Here is a 20,438-nt window from a genome sequence, read left to right as displayed (position 1 = left end):
AAAGAAGAGAGGAAAGGAGTGCGATCATTGCAAAGTCTTCAGAGTGGACCATCAGCAAAGTTCCAGATGTTTGTTTGCTTGAATCTGGCTACATTATCCATTAATGTGTCAAGGTTACCTTCAAAAGAAAACAAGCTAGCAGATTGGGTTGGACTTTTTTTTAATTTGAATTTTCCGTCAATACAACTGCAAATCCAGGGTCTGGGCAGCTAAAATAAAAGCCAATCTGTTCGAGGTAATCCAAAACCAAGTATTCTTGGTGGGACAGAGCTTTTAAAATATACATACACAGTTCTAATGCATAGCATGAAACAATTTATTTTAAATATTATTTTAAATGTAGAGTAAATAGTACCCAGGAGAACACTGCAAGGTTGTAACTGAAGGGCTGCTACAGCATGTAAAAAAATGTGAACCTAAAATATTGCTCTTTAATTATATCAACAAAAAATAAAAAAGGAGGTCAAGCTGCAGTGCTGTGGGAGCCTTAACTAAGGATTTCTGAGTTTTTGTGGAAATGCTGTCAAAAGTTTGATGTTACTTTAATTATTTTGCTATAAAAAGTATTTAACTGGAAATGACATTGTTCTGACATTGTAATATGGTCTCTAAGGGCACTCTTGGCAATGTTGCTCAAAGGCTTTGAAATTGTCATTCATAATACAAGTCAGGAATTGCACAGGTGAAGCAGCCAGGGTCTTAATCCATCAAACACTGCTCCAACTCAACATGCTCCCCTTATCTGACAAGCTCTTTAGTGTGTCTGTTGACAGCTCAAGACACTCTGGTTGTCAGGGAATGGAGGTCAGAGGAGGTTATGCAATGTGGAGCCGCAAGAACAGCAAAATCCATAGGAATGCAGATACTTCAAAACACTGTTCTGCCAGTTCTTTGTTTTTGGTGCTTTACATGACATTTTATGTATCTAACCACTTAGCATCTTCATTCTTTATCCACTGTTAAATTACAAGAGTTTCAAAGCCACATGTGCACACACAAATACACTTCCAAATTGTAAATTGAAGCCAGCTGTGAGAAGAAACAAATTCACTTCCCTTCTTGACATCAGCACTTCCCTTCCAATAGCCTCACTGTATCCTCAATCTATCAGCAAGACAATCTCTTAATATGAGCCATAAGTAAACTTCTCTTTCAAATCTCCACCTTTTAACACAGCATATGCAGAGCAAGTTCACTAGTAAGACCTAGTAATATGTGTGTTACTGTTAACAGTTGCTCTCTTGATTAACTCTGGTGTAAATGAGACATAAATTGGGCACTATAATTGCATTCTTATGGCATTCACTGAAATAAGAATATATTCTGGAGAAAATATTCTGGAGAAAGATACAGGAATTGAAAGCCAGTAGGCTAACAGACCCTGCCTGATTTTCCTCTGAAGAGTTTATACCTGTTAACAGACATTCTATCATATACTAAATAGACAGCTCCATGTAAACACTACCAGAGACCCTCTCAAGGCCTACACAGAACTCATGAAATTGGGAAAATTGGTAAAGCAATACTGTACTCTTGAAATAAATACCGTTATGTCATTTAGACTAACTGAATACTTGGTCCTGTGTATAAGCTTATTCTTGAACTGGAATTTTTATTTCAGAAAAGTAGCATTTATTTTTCTTAAACTGAATACAGAAGGTCCGAAATAGCAGGAAAATATAAAGTTGAGGGAATGCAATACTAAACTTAAGTTAAAAGTAAATGTATCTTTAGAGACAAGTGAGACTTTTTGACAGTTAAAAAACCCCACACATTAACATGAAAAGAAATTTAGCTTAACTGTCAACATCCTTTTATTCTGTAGACTTGGGAAAACATTTTCAGATATGTTTTTAGCTGAGCTAACATCTTTTTTAGGTGTAGGCTACCCACAAAGTGTGCACAGAATAAAATGCAGGCATATCTACAACACAAATAGTGTGATATTTCTCCACAGTCAATTAATTAGTCAGATTTGTCCTGTATGTAAAAACACTGGTGTAAACTGTAAGAGCACTGTTTCCAGCTAGCAAATGGAAAATTAAAAAGTTTTCTCTGTGCTGACTGGTACATTTACCCATAACTAAGATAATTTTCATATGCATTTGACAGGTTTTCAGTTTAACTCTCACTCAAAAAGAGAAGCAGCATGCAGATCATATACACAAACATCATCTTTACTACTTTTCTCCTCTCTCTCTCTACCAAGAGACCTTTAATTTGCAAATCTTGTTACTTCAGGTAATAAAATTAAGCACATTTCCAAAGGATTCTATGAATGAAGAGCCTTGGACACAAGTGATATTTGAGGTGCAGTTTTAACTTCACTACCAGCTTTGTATGAAAATTTCAAAAAGTCACTCAAGGGAAGGGCTGAAGACTGATTTTAGTGCCCAATTATCTTTTTAAGTATCTTGGACATGTTCCACTAAGTTACTTAAGCTCCAAGTTTCCATGTAAATCAATAAAAGTTAATCTGAATGTCTCTGTGGTTCAGATCATAACGGCTACATTTTGCACTTAGATTTGTCTGAAACTCCTTTAGTCCCAAATTCCTGTCTAACATTTTCAGTACCTAAAATTCCCTGGGTGCTTGTATTTTCACCTTAAGGCAAAAATATACTGATGCTGCCAAGCAGCTTAAAGAACTGGCTTTCAACCAAGTCCCAATGAGTTTCTCAAACTATAAATAATTACAAATTTACTGGGCCAAAGACTTTGAGAGAGAAGCAAGAAAACAAGCAAGAGACTGATACCACAGCCTAGCAGTACTCATGGGACGTAGCAGACACAAATTGAAGTCTCTGCTCAATATCTAATTATTTACACAAAGCAGAACAATTCCTTCCGAAGACTGAGGAAGCATACCCTATCTTAGAAAATTCACCTTTGTGGTCAAGACAGACCCTGACACACAGTAACTGGAGTTCATGTATCTGCTTTAAATCAGAGCATGCACTTGAGAAGAGGTGCCCTCTCTCTCACAAGTTCCCATCATCCCAGGCTATCAGCTACTCTCATGGCTCTTCTCAGGGAAGGAGGAATGGCATGAGATCTAGAGGGGCCACACCACTGTGGACAGATGAAGTGGAAACTGGTAATGTTTTCCCACCCAAACATGGATGTTTCACCCATGTTGGTAAGAAAAGGCTTCATCTGCATGCTTCTCTTCAGCATTTTTTAATTAGTTAGCTTGACAGATCCCCTCTTAGTCTATTGACTTTATGAACTGCTTTTGCAGACAGTCAGGGCTATGCCCACACAATTTCTGAAGGGCGCCAATAGGCCTAGCTTTCCCCATGTTCCACAAAGGAGGCCCGGCTGTTTGAAGCAATGAATTCCACTACACATGGGGTCCAGGAGATGTAGGCACTGCCAAACCTAAGCCTTCAGCTTGTATGGGGCTAATTGGCTAAAGAACGTGAATGGCTCTACAGTTCAGCGGTACAAAACATGGATCTCAGTCCATGTTCTGATACATATATAGATACTTGATACAAAGTAAAACATCTCCAGTGGAAGTTAGCAGATTTGGAAAGTAAGAGACATGGATTCATATCCCTTTTACAAATCAGATAGAGAATAAATGAAATGTTTAAACTAGAATGAACTTAATCACTGATAAGAAGGCTACTGTAGTGACTGGTGCAGCCCATACCACATCAGGCCAACCAATCAACCAGTGTCTAGCTTGAATTCTGCTGGTACTTAAACATGAGAGTTAAAACCAATGCATAAGTGCGTATTTTAATTGGTTCTTTGCATGGGGAAAAGAAGAAATGTAGATACTCTTAGTCATTACTGTTGGACTTCCTGGACTTCTGGCACCTCAAAAAACATTTTGACAATCTCAGAGGTATCAACTGTCAAGTGATTAAGATAGCAATTATCTATCTAGACATCTATCTGGATTTTTTTTTCCTATCCTTCAAACAGAGTATTCCTCCAATTTACAGGTCTGTTGTAGATATTAATACAACATGGGTGCTTTGGTTGTATAAACATTTGAGACAATTGAGTAATCAGAAACGGTAGTCTTGACTACATTAAAATTAACGGCGAAAAAATGTGGAAAATAAGAACAAGGAGTGAATGAAATCATTGGGAAGGGCAATCAAAATACATGGGTAGTATGAAATCTGTTCCCATAAAGACAGACTATCATGAAATCTACCCAGTCTCCGTTCCCTTTTCATTACATCCTCACACATTTTTAGTTGGAGTTGCACAAAATGTTCAATAGAAACATGAAAGTGAAAACACAGTTGAGTTTGGCCAGAAGAAATGTGATTTTACTGAGAAGGGTTACTTAAAAGGTTGAAGTAAAATTAACTTATTAATAGCTAACACAGCACATTTGGCAGCAAACCAGAACTATATGGCATCCAAATGAAAAATAAAACATGATCACTAAGTATTATCCCTTTAGAAACCATAGCTTCCATCAGGATGCGTATAATAACCAGGCTGAGTAACAAATGCGACTACAGCATTGTTTAGATCAGGTGGATGAGCATGATGAAACTTAAATGAACCAGACTGCCCCAACGCTGTCTAAAGAATGAGACAGGGGAAGACAAAGAGAACAAGAGCACTCAAACAAGTCTGGAAATGGAAGGGAGCAGACTTTGATAAAGTGATGCTGTAATTATTTGGACTGACCTGAATCAATGTCATCATACAAGAAGAGATGGCAAAGTTATTACTCCCATGCAACCATATTTCCATCCAATCTGCTTAGAGACTTGTGCTATTAGAAAGGAAATCATAGCATGCAGGTAAGGCAGAACAATTCTTTCTCTTTTTTAATTTATGTTTGAATTTTATGACCTCAGTCATGGAACACCCTGGTAAATTCTGCTGCACTACCCTTCTAGGCTAATTTCAGCTTTAATTTCTGTGCTTATTCCAATTCACAGGATTTATAAATCATCCCATTTGATACACTCACTCTGCCAAACCCTCCTGTACTCCAAAACACATCTCGCCATAGCAGCAGTGTCATTTTAAAAAAGTAGCAGCTTCAAGTTTCTTCTTACAGTCATGAAGTGGCCGAGTTTAGACTTGTTAAGATATGCCTTCATTGCACAATGGCTCCTGACTTACTTGATTTTAGTTGCTAGCTTATCTCCTTGTTCATCTCATCTTACATGGGCCCAGGTGCTTTTCTAACCAAGATTACTCAGCCTAGGTTTTCTCCAGATTACAGTCACTCCAGGAGTCACTTTGGCTTATACTGGTAGCATGTCAACTTCCCACTGAAAGTACAAGTTATGAGAGGCAGCTCTCCTTCAGTACCTTCCCACATTCTAAACATTTAAAAGAAAAAAAAAAATCATAATTCCCCGGAAAAACACCAGAGGTCAAAGTTCTTCCTGATCAAGGACATAGGAAATAGCTGCAGAACTCACATTGGAGCGACCACAGAACTGTGATACTCCATATTGGATTTCAACCTTTGGCTACACACTGCTTTTTCTCAGCTAAAACAAGTATTTTCACAGTGCTTATTACCCTCAATAATCATTTAATGAAGATTTGGGTAGCCAGAGGCCCCTGAAATCAGTGAAAAAGGCTTCCTCTGGTGACGGTCAACTTCAGAGGAAGCCTTTGGAGAATGCCTGTCTCTGTGGTCAGCCATGACAAAGAGTTAGAACCCTGGATCTGACAGAAACCAGGATGAAACTCTGGGAAAAATAGTCTTGCTTGTTCTGTGGCAAATGCTCATTGTCACCAGATGTTGGCATCTTCCCAAGGCTTGCTGCTATCAGGGCAAAGTATGAAATTCACACGTTTCCAAGTCCCAAAGGCTGATGGAGCTCCTCTGAAGATCAACAGACTTAAGAAAGCATTGAAAATGACAATCCTTTCAGACATTTCATTTTACTGTCCATGCTTAGTGCCTGGTTACTATACTCCTGGATCATATAGTCATTAAAAATGGAACTACAGTTCTTTTTTCCTTTGCTAGCCTTGTACTTTGCATTCAAGCATGACAGGAACCAATGGCAGAAAAAGGTAGTGTCTTTATTTAATAGAGCTGTGTATTAGGGGGCACTTTTAATGCATTTTTTGCAGCAGAAGCCTTGAATATATTTTTAATAGGTAACGCTGTATGAAGTTCTGTAATAGCATTTCAGAACATTGTGACACACTGTCAAAAAAATAGACAGCATTCTAATCCTTCTAGCAACCAGCCAGCAGTTCCTATTTTAAGCCAGGTGAAATAACTATGAAGGACAGGAAATTAATGTTTATCCAGACAACTCTAATATTCTTAAAAAAGCTCGCATGGATTTACTAAAATCAGCTGGAGATTGTGGGTATGTTAACAGCCTAAATAGCCAGGATGTATAAGAACAGGTAGGCACACTTTTTCTTTACACTTCTCTGATCCCCACAGATGCTGAAATGCATGAAAAGCACAAATCAGACTGGCTGCCAAGCTGCCTTTTTTTATTCTTAACAATTTTTGTTCAGCAGGACAATTCGTAGAATGTTTTTTTTTAGCTTCTTGCTAAACAGTAGTCAAGACAAACAAGGAGTTCATGACTTGACCCAAAAGAGAATCATATTAGTACTTAAATTGAACAAGTAGCTCCCTAATGACCAAAAAATACTAATATGGACAATAATGGGGCAATCTTCTTTTAAATCCCATTTTAACATGTTACAGAGTTGTCAGTTACTCTTCTGTTATCTGGTTAATAATAAAACAGGTCTCAGATTAATACTGTGTAATGTGTACTGTAGCACTCCAAAGTCCCACGGCTGAGTCACTTGAATGTCTCCAAGCTACTTTACAGATAGAAGTGTTTCCCAGAATCTCCTCTAAAACATACTCCCAGGATACTCCTAGAGCTTGGATTAGGCAGACTCAAATTTGTCTTTTATGGTTGTGTGTGACAAGAGAATTACCCTCTGGCTGTCCATAGGACTTTCAGAATCTGCCAGGCTTCTAAATGTGGAAAGGCTACGTATTTGGGACAAGAATCTGCTTTTAATATTAAATTAACAGTTGGTTTTTTACAGACAGAAAATATAAAACAGTTTATTTCTTTATTTGAAATGATACCTAATATGCATTTAATTAGAATCCAGTTTCTTAAAATGCATATTCTTCTAAGCCGATACTTTGGCTTTCTGAGAATGCAGACAGCATATAACACAAAATATTATTTTAAAACAATTTGTTATTTTAAAAATAGCATATTATGCAGTAGGAAACAAGATTATCTGTTCATTTTTTATGGTCAAGTAAAAAATAAGCCTGGTTAAAAAAAAAAAAAATATCTCTGACAGCTTTTAGTACCCAGCAGATAGAGAGGGATTATTAAGGATGTGACCACTCTATTATCTCAAACAACAGGCATTTATATTTCTCCTTTCTCATCATCATTTATTTATTTACTTCTCCAGGAGGAAATATCTTCCCTTTTGTTCAGAAACTGCGTGAGGCAATGCAGTACCAAATTCACATTTAAAGATCTAGTAGAAAGAAGTTCACCAGTAGTCAATTAACACTATGAACACTGATAAGGACAGTCTGTGAAATGCCCTGGCATGCCCTCAGTATGGCAGAGAGGTTTTATCAACACAGCTCTAAATCTAAGGCTCAAAGTTCTGGTTTTTGCCTCTAAACTGTGAAAAATATAAATTATTTCAAATAATCAGAATAAAAAGGCATCTACAGCAGTCTTTAGATTGTCAGTCAGAGAGAAATATCTAGAACAGGGGCATCAAACTCTTTTTCACCCAGAGCCAAATCAGCCTCGTGGTTGCCTTCAAAGGGCCGAATGTAATTTTAGGACTGCATAAATGTAACTATTCCTACACTTTTCCTACAATTTTAGGACTGTAAGTGTAGGAATAGTTACATTTATGCAGTCCTAAAATTACATTCGGCCCTTTGAAGGCAACCACGAGGCTGATTTGGCTCTGGGTGAAAAAGAGTTTGATGCCCCTGTTCTAAAACATTAGGCTAGTATATTCAGGGCAGGAATTGTCCCCTCAACCCACCGCTAAATTCTTGAAAGATAAATACAGATTCTCCTTCCTCCTCCATTTCATTTCTGCTCTCTGGTGTTGTGCTGAAAGGCTCACACATTTGAGGGAATTGAAAACGATAATAAAGGATCATAAAGGTAATAACTCCCAATCTCCTGATAGGAGTGGTCTGAAGAACCTATTATCCTAGGACAACTGAGAATGGATACAAGAAAGAAAAAGCAGGGAATGCATTGGAAGACAATGACCTCTCTCTTGGATGAGAGAATTGGCACCAAGCAACAGAAACCAACAAAGAGAAGAATAACTCCTAATCTTTCAGTCAGAAGATACACTGCTTTTCTGACATTCAGGTTTTCAAGGAATCAAGAGAATGCAATTTTTAAAATTGAGACAGAGGGTGTTAAATGCAGATAGGTAATTCCAGGAAACTGCATTCACATGAAAGATCACAAATGCAAGCAGCCTAGAAACACTTCAAGAAAACAATTAGGAGTTTCAAAAAAACAGCTTATTTAGAAGTCACCTTTCCAGGTGGAAGATATCTTCTGTATAAACCTCCTCAGTCAGGTCAAATTGGTATTAGAAATATTGTGACCTGCAAAACAAAGCACTGTACTGGAGCTTGGAGACATGGGTCCGTTCCATTACCAACGGTGGGTCACACCTCCTGGTTACTTCGCCCTCATGGACCTTCTGTATCTACTCTAATATAAAAGTCACTCCTTTTGCAAAGTAGTCCGAGTTCTCTGATACATTTTCAGTGTCATTGATGTGAGAAAAGTCATGATGTGCATATAATGGACATGTAGGTTTTATAGCATACGTCAGTTTTTAACTGATTCTTATTGAACTGTATGTGTCAGAACATAGCAAAGGTCAGTGGTCCATGGCACTGAATTTGGATTGCAATCAGTTCTATTAGTCATAACATTACAAGATTACAAGATAAGTAATTCACAGTTCGCAAGAAACACATAGTAAGCAGATAGAACATGGAGCATTCATGTTTTTCCCAAACACATTGCAGATTAGGATGCATGATCTCTACTGGTTCAACAAAAAAAATGCATGTGCAGGACCAAGTATGTGTGTATAGACACAAAAAATAAATTTAATTTGGTCAGATGCAACTAAATCCAATCTCTGACTGCAGCAACATAACTTTACTGAAATGTTTCATGTCCTCTGATGTGCACAATAATCCCAGGTAAAAGGGAAATTGATTTACGCTGCTTTCACAGAGTTAACTGCTCTAATTATTAAATAGCCTCAACATATGACAATGAACTATGTAATGTAAATCAAGAGCTGTGTGCTAGAAAATAATCACACAAATGGCTCCCAAATAGAAACACCACTTCCAGAAGGTTAGCAGAATCATACCTTCCTAACACACAGACTATTTCAGAAAAATAGTGCTGACATATTCTTCATTATAAAGCAAATCATTATTAGGATGACAGTGGTAAACAAAACTCCTTTAGCTTGTGATTAATTTAATTCAAGCATTAACCTGAAAAAACAGACATTAAAAAGTTTGTAAAGATTAATTTTGGCATATTAAAGTGCTTTGATTCTTATCATTAAAATTTATTAGACTTTTGACAGTACTAATTCAAAATCTTCTGCTGATGCTTTAATTTAGCAGGCTAGTGAATTATACAGCAACACAAAACGTTATGTGGTGTATCCTCTATAGCTGCTTTTTGAGACAGAAAACTCATTGTTGAAAATCATTACTGTCAGAAATTCATATACAGGCATATACCATAATGATGAAACTGCTTACGTTATTCTACTTTCAAGCTTTCAAAGAGTATTTGAAAAAAAATATTATTCAGCTATCTTAATCTGCCAGTTGTCTAAAAGTGGTCAGTGTTTAGTATCACCATTTTATCTCCCTTCTTCACTCTCCATCTATTTTGTTCTGCCCTCCTGCCATTTCCCTCATTCCTTGCTCATGATGGTTTTTCGCTTTGGCTTGTATTACCCTGGCACTAGGCTGTTGAAAAACAGTGTTATGTTCTACTTCATGTCTGTTTCCTGGAGTCTTTAGAAGCTATGGTTAGATACTAATAGTAGCTAATAATACGAACAACTAATACAGACCAAAATACTGTAAAACACAAAGCAGATGCAGTTTAAATGTACAGGCAATTACAATGTCCTTCTGCACGATCCTTGTTGATGAAATACTTCTCTCTCTACACACTACTCATTCTAAAAATCAGATGCACAGTGTTGTACAGCTTTTTGGTTCCCTACACTGCCCATCTAATGACGACAAAGTAAACTGAGAATGACTCAATGAAATAAAATACTGTATTTTCCCATGTTAAACCCTTTTCAGGACTCTAAGTTATGGTGATAGTGGGAATAATGTGGCTAGAGTCACTTTTAATCTATTAGTCAAATCCCAGCTTCTGCTGAATGTTAGAAAATCCAAGGCAAAAAAACCTTAAAAAGGATATGTCCTCCATGTTTTTCCAGATCTTTCCTGTTTATCCCCAAGTTTCTGTTTGTCACAGTGGATTGTTTATGAATAATAAACCTTATAATATCTTTAGGTGATTATACAATTGAATAAGAGATCTCTATATCTTCCTTCTTATATTCCTTAGTTAGCACTCTTTCTTTGGTACATCTTAGTAAAGAAAAGATTTGAAATGTAACATTGTGTGTCTCCTATACAAAGCATATAGGAAACTGAGTACTTCATGGCTACACAATAGCAGTTAACATTAAAGGATTTCCCTGATACCATTTATAAGTACACCTTTTAGTGTAACCCAGAACAATACCAATTTTGTATTATAAAATGTGTCTTTGTTGCTACAGAAGGACTAACATTTTTTTCATTGTAAGCATATACACATTGATTTCTACATTTCAAATTCACTCTTTGGTGGTTAAAATCCACTACTAAATATCCATGAAATCCATTAAAATCCCCCAAATATATCCTGGACAAATTTCTAATGCTTTTAAATATTTCTGCAAATGTTTCAGAGTTAGATTGTTTAAATAATAGTTATATTTCCAATTCAGGTGGCATTACACAAATTGTATCACTCCACGCGGGTAATAAAAATTTTGGAACTGTAACATTGCAGTTCCTTGGAACTTGGCTATTAAAAATAGTCAGCCTGGGTGAGAAGCAGCTCTATATTTCAGATAGCAAACTCACTGCAAGATTTATGTAACATGATAAGAGGGCTTAGTGGGAAGCCGTCAACAGCAGAATACCTTGGATATCAGCAAGGCCACTGCATTTCAACCACTTTCCAAATAACCCAGAATAAAGGTATCACTGAAAAAAAGGTGATGTTTGTCTTAGCCCATCAAATCTGGTTGAAAAATTAAACCATCCCATCAGTCTGATTTACAAGGAGTTCCAACAATGAGCTCCACAGGAATCTGCAGGATCTGCTTTCATGTCTTCATTATATTTGAGATAAAAGTAAGCAAAACCTTAATTCAGCCTTGGTGTCATCAGCAGTATTTCTAGCTTTAGAAGCAAATGTTGATACTTTGCCAGGAAAAAAAAAAAAAAAAAAAAAAAAACAGTACTGAATATGCATGTTCAGTGAACTGGGAGATTGGGAGATCCTCCCAGACAGGCTCCTTCATAGGCATATAAACTTTACAGTAAAGTACCTAGATTTTTGTTAACCATTGTGAAGCATAACACTTTGCCACTTTGCACAGTGCAACACTTTCCTTGATTGCAACACTCTGCACAGTTGTAACATTAATTTTATTTTGATATCATCACTGTTGATTTATCCACAGACTTTCAATAAATAAATAAATAAGCTTTGTTTAGCTCCTCAGCCATTATCCTATCCTACATAATTTTTTGCTGGTTTGTTGTTCAGTATCGCAACAGTTTCTGAGGGTGTTTTATCCTTCTACTTTCCTAATGATTCATTCTGTAGAATGCTTCAGCTACTGAGTTAGTTCTGTTCTTAGATTTTAGCACCATCTGCATGCCCTGGATAACTAATTAAATGAGATTTTCATATCCTCCCCTTATTGCTTTTCCATTTTTTTACAAGGAATGCTTTTTGCCAATACACATTACCCACAACTCCAACATAAATTAATCTGACTTTCTCTCTGACTCCTTAGAAAACACTATTATGGCCAGATTCCATGTGACCCTTCCAGGTACGCCCAAGAAAGAGCATAAGGTAGCTTACTCCTTGTATCCCAGCATAACTACATAGATAGTGGACTTTCAGAAAATGCAAGTGCTGCTCTGAATTGCTCCGCAGAGAGACAGAGAGACATCACCATTTCCAAAAGGTGAAATTGGAGCAAAGAAGGGCTAAGGAAGCAACCAGAACTGAACACGGGAACAGTACTTTTCACAGTAGTGAAAGCTTTCCTATATTGTTCTGCAGCAAAAATACTCAAAGGACCTTCTTTTAGGATATTCAGAATGTGTATTAAGCATGACGAGGCTGACAAACACTGCTAAGATTTGAATGCCCTGCTAGGGGACTGCTACAGCTACAAACTCTTCTAAAACCAGTTAAAAACTCTGAGTCACAAAGATATATAAACACACTGCCCTAAATTTAACATATTGCAGATTATCAGCATATGAGCATGGCCTTGTTTCCTGGCAACTGAATACATACAACTCTTTGATTATCACACCCATATACATATATATATATATAACTCTCTTGATCTGGGAGCTGGGAGGAAGAGTTTTCTGGGAAAAAAAGATTTTTTCCCTTTTAGCTCATATTGGTGAGCACATCATACAGCTTTTAATCATAGAGTCTGATACTCTACACTTCTGCAACATTTCTATGCAATGATATATCCAGTGCTGCAAAGACAAGTGCTCACTGCTCACCATCTCTCATAACAATAATCAGAAATAATTCTTCTCAGTTCTCTTTGGTTTTCCTGCTCAATATCTACAAAATGTTGTAAAAAAAAAGGTTTTGCTATGTCTGTAAGTGAAATGCAATGGAGATTATTAGTTCAAGCATCAGAGCCCCAGAAAGTCACCTTGCAGCAGAGATGGATCCTTCAAAATGGAACCACAGTGGCATTTAGTTTTCACCTTTCTACTGTCTGATCTTTCTCAGTTTTTTTAATAACCAACATTCACCTCTTTGGTTATAATGAGAATGCCATTCTTGAAGCTGGTGAGAATCACTACAGTTTGTGGAAAGATCCTCAGATTATATAAACTTGCATAGCTCTTTTCGATGTCAATACAGCAGTTGAAAATCTGGTCTTCAGGCTATGAAGTCCAGTCCTCTGTCCTTGTACCTTCCCTTTATGTTTTTTTTTCAGCATTTAAGTTTTATATTTTCTAAGTGTTATATTCAATTATATTTTATACATTTGGGAGAGTAGAATAGACAGAAGTTATCTAGCTTCTGGAAATGACCAATTTCCAACATGAGAAAGCAAAGCCGGCTGAATAACTTATGGAGATTGTAAGATTACTGAAGCATCCAACATGATATCAAAATCCTAGCAACATCTCTATTTCTTCCCCTTTCCTTCTTCTTTTTCATCTTGAAATGAAGATACATTTTTTTTTTTTAAATAAGTATGTTTTTGTTGATACACCTAATACACAACAACATCAACATATTAAAAGAGACGACTGCCTTAATCTATGTCCCTTTTTCCTTTAATCATGTCTGTCCATGGGGCAGATGAAAGCAGACAGAGCAGACAAATAATTCAGTCACTTCCAGATTTGAATGCAGCTGTATCTCAGCTTGAACACTGGTGTCTCACCATTTGAAGATCTAAATTCTCTTTTGGTCCCTTGATTAGTTTTAGTGTCCGCTGTTGTGTGGATTTCTTTTTCTACATGCTAATAAGAATCAAAGGATTTATGGAAAAGTGCTAACCTAAGTGCCTCGAAAACTTTACAGTAAATAAATAGAAGAAAATGCCTTCATGAAGAAAATCATATACAATCAAACTCTGGATGACTTATCATTTGCATGGTTGTATTTCATATAAATTAGTGCTAATGACATATAGAATTTGTTTTGAAACTGAACTTGTACTTTATTTTGATGTCTAAACAAAAATGGCACAGAATGTTTAGGTAAAATAGTTCAGGTCGAAATTGACAGTTTAGTCAAGAGTGTTGCAGCTGCAATCCTGTGCTAAGCGTAAAATGAGTACAGAGAAAAAATTATCTCCGCTTGAATATTCTTATGCCTATTCATATGAAGGCAGGAGGCTGGGGTATTCTCCAAATCATATGAGATATTTCCAGCTTCAGGGGACAGTGCAGTATTTTCTTTTCCCTGCCCACACCCACTTTGCAGACTATCGCATCACTACCGTGCTCATACATGATTCAAGGACCCCAGCTGCTAGGACGGCCAATAGCCAAAATCTGTTTATACGACAGAGCTGCATCACGAGCAAAAGTTAAAGCTGCCTTAACAGTCTAGAGAAAATAGTACTCACTTCTGCAGTGTATTGATGTATCAGTCAAGCATCAAGTTACATACTATAAGTACCCACATCAAGTCTTCCAGTAAAATTAATTATAAATCTACCCCTAAACTCAAGAACAAATTCCCAGACAATTACTTAGCTGAAATGCCAGTGTTAAGCTAACACTTTTCATTATTAAAAACATGTTTGAGATAAATAATTCTTCACAATGAGCTGAATTTTTGCTAGAAGACATCTCTGAAAATGTCTTACAACAGGTAAAAGTGGGCTGGTGAACATTTCTTGCTTTCAGAGGACTTTAAAAGAATCCATTTCAGACCATGGACTATTTCTGTTGTAGCACATTGGGCCAGATTGTGACTTCAGTCATAGTAGTTTAGCAGAATAATGCAAGCTGCTATGTCAAAGTAAATGCTCTACTGGTTTGAACTGAATTGTTTCAGATTCATATAAATGCAAGTGGAACAGAACTGAGACTTAGTATATTAAATTAATGACATGTGGCATGGTCAAAATGCAGTCATCTATGCAAAACCACTTTTAGAAAATATCAGGACTCACTAGCCACATAACATTTAAAAAAAATGTAGTATTTCCATTTTTCTTTCCAAGGTACATGTTAATAGAAATATAGGAATAAAATGTTACAAAATTTCTGAAATACAAAACTCAGTAATTACTAAGCATTATGTAAGAAAGCACTGTTTAGCATATTTCATATGGATTATCACAATTGAATTTACAAGCATTCTTTTAAACTATAGGAATCTCTCTACCTACAGTTGAAGTATTCTTGCAGATTAACATTAATGCATCATGAATCATCATGGTTTAATATGCATGACACAGTTTCATTTCACACATGTTCCGCATGGGTTGATTGCCATGTATGCCAATATCAAACAGATGTTAATTCTTCAGTTTTTATGCTTCCAAAGTATATTTTAATTACCTAAGAGCCTTGGCAAAATAAAAGAGGGAGTTATTTTGAATTAATGGAAAATCTAAAATCTAAAATAAAAATCCATTAGAAAAATAGTTTTTAATATTTGTGATATCACCAATATAGATTTGAATATCCAAAATAATAAATGCTAGCAAAAGAACTGCAGACTGCTCTCATTAAATGGCACGTTCATTTTTGTAAACAAGAATTTTTCATTATTTTTCTAATTTAAAAAATAATTTTAAAACCCCTGCCAATTAAACATGACCTTTATGATATGAAATGTTTCTCCAAGTCACTTGCAAGGCGTTGTATGTTCATACTGTGTCGAAAGTCTTAAATTCAGGTATTTTGCAAAGAAAGCAAATCTCTGTGCAAAATATCACTACACAAATTCTCACATTTGCAGTGCTGTCTCATTTTATGGATCATCTTAATTAAAAAGTCCTTAAATATAAAATATTTCACAGGTCTTCACTGTACAGAGGCCAGAAATGGAAATGAAAAGATATTCCAGGTTAAGATTAATGTATAATGAGAAAAGTCTTGCCAGCCAGCACCAGCTCCCTCTTTGTGCTGTGTCAGACACAAGACAAGATCCCCCAGAACCAAAACAGCAGCAGAGTCACAGGTCAGGATGGACAAATCTTGGCTAAAAACTGTGAGCTTTAACTAATTCCCTGTTTGATCAAACAGAGTTGTTAGAGCAATTTCCATGCAAGTCAGAGCAGGTCTCCAGCTTTGGGCTTGATCTTACTGAAATCAACAAGAACAGGAACGGCTCCCAGGAATTTTGCACTAGAATTAGTTTTAGCAAGGTGCAACAGTCTCCAGGTTGAAAATTACAATTGCCAAAACTGTTAACTGTTAACTACTACTACTAATAATAATAATAAACATTGTTATATTAAATACATAAATATTTATGTTAAATAGTATAATCTGTACATAAGCAACAATGGTAGATAAAATGTTATCAAAAATAAGATATTCTGCCCTTCTCCATACCATAGAGACCCTTCTGCACAGTAATACTACCAACACCAAAAAATTATTTAAATTTCTTTCTTACATACTTACATGGGCTGGCATACAGGTCTAAAATGAAAATGTGAACTGACATTTTGAAAAATAACTGACAGTCATGGCACAAGAGTGCAGTGACCTCTGTCCTCCAATATTCCCTTATTTCTTTCTTTTTTTTTTTTTTTTTAATGCCCAAATACAAGCAAGGTACCCAGAAACAGCATGCTAATTACCAATGAAACCCTAATTCTAAGGAAGTCAAAGATACAATATCCCCATTGAATTTACTGGGACAAGGAATTAATCTCAAATGTGCATTTTACACACACGACACAAATCACTTGTGCAGATTTCTGAAAACTCATCGCATTGCAGGGATTCAAGCCTGCATTCCTTGCTCAACCAAAATTCCCTGACTGGAATAACAGCTTCAGATGTTATTTCTGTTCTCATTCTGTTTTACTATGTTAAATCACCAGATTTTTTTTCTTTTTACTTAAGATAAATGTGTGAAAGTGCCTCCTTTCCATTCATAGATGTTATCTTGCTCAAACTTCAAATGATTCAGCTGGATGAACATAGAGTTATAAATAATTTATCAAGATATGTACCAGTTGCTAGGAAAAAAAAAAAAAAAAACTGAAGGAAGAATATCACTGCATAAAATCTGAACATTAAAACTGATTTTTTTAAATCAATCTTTAATTGTTTTTATTACCTCCTAATCCAGGTCTGAGACGATTATCATAACCATCCAGAAGTCTGTCTAGAATTCTTGTAAATATGGTGATGTTATTCTTAGCTTCGTCTTCCAAGGAGTCAGCCAGCACTGATCTAAATGGACATTTTACATTTTAGAAAGAGGTAGATATGTTTTCATTTACACTCAAAATGCAGTTTTTGCAGACTGGTCTTGAATATATAAATTATTGCCCTCTAACAGGAAGGGAGTAGTTAAGAGTATATTAATACACAATTTTAATATAACATGTTCAGATACTTAAGAGTCAGTTGTATACTATTTAAAATTTCCAGGTAGTCGTTTTCCAGTAGCCTCTACTTCTAGTCCACATCGCATCACCATGAACACTACTTCAAGTAGTGTTGCACTTGGCTGTGCAGGTGCAAAAGCCTAAAGGAGTTTTCCAGGCCTCAGTGACATGTCACTCCCAGACTAATAACCCAGGTTCCCACACACAAAACTGTCTCCTTCCAGCTCTGTGCTATCTGTCTTCACCTAAGTATATTCTATCTCTGGATAAATCCTGTGGATATGCTTCCACCCAATGGTCATGTAACGTACATGACTAGAAGAACTAACATGAGGGAAAACTCCAGTGATCATGCTCAGGGAGTCCTCTGATGTCAGTATTTGGTGGGTGGGAACAACGATGCTGACTAGCAAGCCGCAGGATAGCTGTGGACAGCCCTCATGTTTCTAAAATGTTATTTTGTTATAAAAAACACTATCTGATGTCCCACTAGGTGCAGACAAACCTTAGGAAAGTTAGATAGAAAAAAATATAAACGAAGTGTCAAGAAGAAACTATAGATCCCTGATTGTTTCAAACTTCCCCGATAAAGAAAGAGATGTTACAGCCTTTATGGGTCATACATCTGTGGAAAACACCAGGAGCTTGAACATGAATCTGCTGCCCAGGCAGCTGTGGTGGTGAAGAGTTCTCACAGTCCTGGACACCTAGACCAAGGGGATTGTGTACTGGGGAAATACTCCCATGCAGAAAGCCTTACACATGCAAACACTACTGTGCCAAAAATCTTAAGTACTATGTATGTGAAATGCACAAGCTCATCACTATTACCTACTTAATACTGGAATATTAGTATCAAGGAAGTAAAGCAGCATATGCTGCATGCATTATTATTTATACCTTTTTCAGACATCTACATTTTTAACATGAAATGTTTGAGTACTTATCAAATAAGCTAAGGCAGTCTATTCCCTAACAATCATATCTAAATGAACTACTGGCCAAGGTATTCTGAATTATTAATTATGTCATAAAAACGAGCATGCTTTCTTCCTGCTCCAAATCAAAAGTAAGTTTGGGTGACATTTTCTTTAAAGCAAGCTATAACACAATTAAAAACAGGGCTTTATGTTGGTCCCCAATTCAACAGCATGGAGGAAGTCTTTAAATGTAAATCATTGCAGTCTGTGATTTCCATCACATAAACCACAGAATCTATGAAAATCAGATAACTTATAAAGAACATATCAAAATGTCATGTGTTATTTTACTGATGCAAGAGGTTTTTCTTCATTTTAATTACTGGATGTCTCCTTTTTTATTTTTGAAATGTATTTCTGTACTGTCTCTGCCATTTTTTAAGCTTCTTTTTGAGATACACCATTTTTTTGAATTCAAGATACCACTAAAAAATTGGATCATGCAATTATATCAAATTAGGGTCGAATCTTATAAACTTTACTCAGGCATAAACTCCCTAATTACGCACATAGTCTCTTTGACGTCACTGAGATTACTCACTTGAGGAGGGTTTCCAGGATCTGGCCCACTGTGACTCAACTAATACTGCACCATAGTTAAGCATAAAATGAAATAGGAAACATAGTTTCAGGAAATATTTTGTTCACTAGGAAAGAGACAAAAATAAATGCAGACTTTTTCAGTCAGAGGAAACATGCATGATTTAGCTTATGACCCTTACCATATCAGGACAAGACCTACTGCAGTCAGAACCAAAGCAAGTAAATCAAAGTTACAAACTACAATTAATTGCATGTTTAGGGACTATGGGCAACACAAAACTATAACATGATTAAAATTACTTGCTCATATGTTGTCACTTTAGAAATTGAGAACTTTGAACAACATAAGAAAAGTTTATTAATAAATAAGGCTATTGTTTTATGATGTGATTGTGAAGTTGTATGCTGTCTCCACCTAGAGGTTTAGAGCTTAAGTATCATTTTGAATTCTGTTATGTTGTCCAAAAAAAAAAAAAAAGGCATGCCCATATTAAAAAATATGCGAGCAATATTTTAGAGACTGTGATTTGTTATTTGACTTCACGATAATCTATTTCTCCATTTTAACTGTTCTGTATGGAACAGAATCACAGTGATACAGTAACTCAAATAAATCTTTAAGATCTGATAATGCATTTAAAGGAATTAGTTGTTTTCATTTTTAATGGTAAAATAAAGCATCAATTCACAAACTGTTTAAGGACCAGACACTAGGCTACACTGCCTTCTCCTACTGCATTTGCTCTGGAAACTATGTAATACTGCATTCAAACAGCTAAGAAAGATTTTATTTTTATTATTATTATTATTACATTACTATGTCCTATACTTTATAACCTCTCACCCAAGCTTACCTTTAGCAGATTGTAATACTCATGTCTGTACTGAACAACAAAATTAAACATCCTCTCACCTTGTTGGTAGCCACACCGATAAAACGAGAAGAACCAACTGCATCTCGGAGAGTGCCAGTTTCCTCTTCATCGCTGCTCTTTGCAAAACCTAACCGTGCAAGAAAAACACAAACCCTCTCTCAGCTACAGTCTCCGTCAAGCGGTGCTTTCAACTTAACCCGAGGAAAAATATGTCACTTCAGTGGAGAAAGGAAACCACTGGATTTCTGCAGCACTTTTCACTACTAGCAACTTATTGTATCTCCATCTTTCCCAACGATCCTGCTCTGTGCAAAGAGGCAACGTATGATCAAAAGTGGCATGTGAGCAGACGCATCAGATGCTTTCCTTTTCCGTAAGCTGAAAGCCCCAAGACGAAAAGGAACAAAAAATAAAAAATGTGTGCATAAAGAGATGGGGCTTTAACCATTCCTCGCCTCACTACTGCACACCGCAGCCGGGGGGGCGTGGGGGGGGCGGGCGACGGGGGGGAGTCACGCCATTCGCAGGGGCTCGGTGCGGGGACCGCGGGCGAGCCGCCCCCAGCCGCCGCCGAGCGCCCAACACGTTTGACAGCTGCTCGGCAAAACAC

The 20,438-nt window shown here is 36.5% G+C and overlaps 1 protein-coding gene across 1 annotated transcript in view; it reads right to left on the bottom strand.

Moving 5' to 3' along the window:
* GABRA2 (gamma-aminobutyric acid type A receptor subunit alpha2) overlaps positions 1-20,220 on the bottom strand; it is a 56,245-nt gene extending 36,025 nt beyond the window's left edge. The window contains exons 1-2 of the mRNA XM_082051021.1: positions 19,867-20,220; positions 17,157-17,272 (exon numbers count right to left, since the gene is read on the bottom strand). Coding sequence (XP_081907147.1) covers positions 17,157-17,272; positions 19,867-19,937 — 187 coding nt within the window. The 5' untranslated portion in view covers positions 19,938-20,220. The remainder of the gene's footprint in view (positions 1-17,156; positions 17,273-19,866) is intronic.
* Positions 20,221-20,438: the final 218 nt, after the last annotated feature.

Source organism: Streptopelia decaocto, assembly GCF_964273445.1.
Source record: "Streptopelia decaocto genome assembly, chromosome: 4".
NCBI classification, from domain to species: domain Eukaryota; kingdom Metazoa; phylum Chordata; class Aves; order Columbiformes; family Columbidae; genus Streptopelia; species Streptopelia decaocto.
Note: the sequence above shows the minus strand (reverse complement) of the source record. Positions and strands in the feature narration are given on the sequence as shown.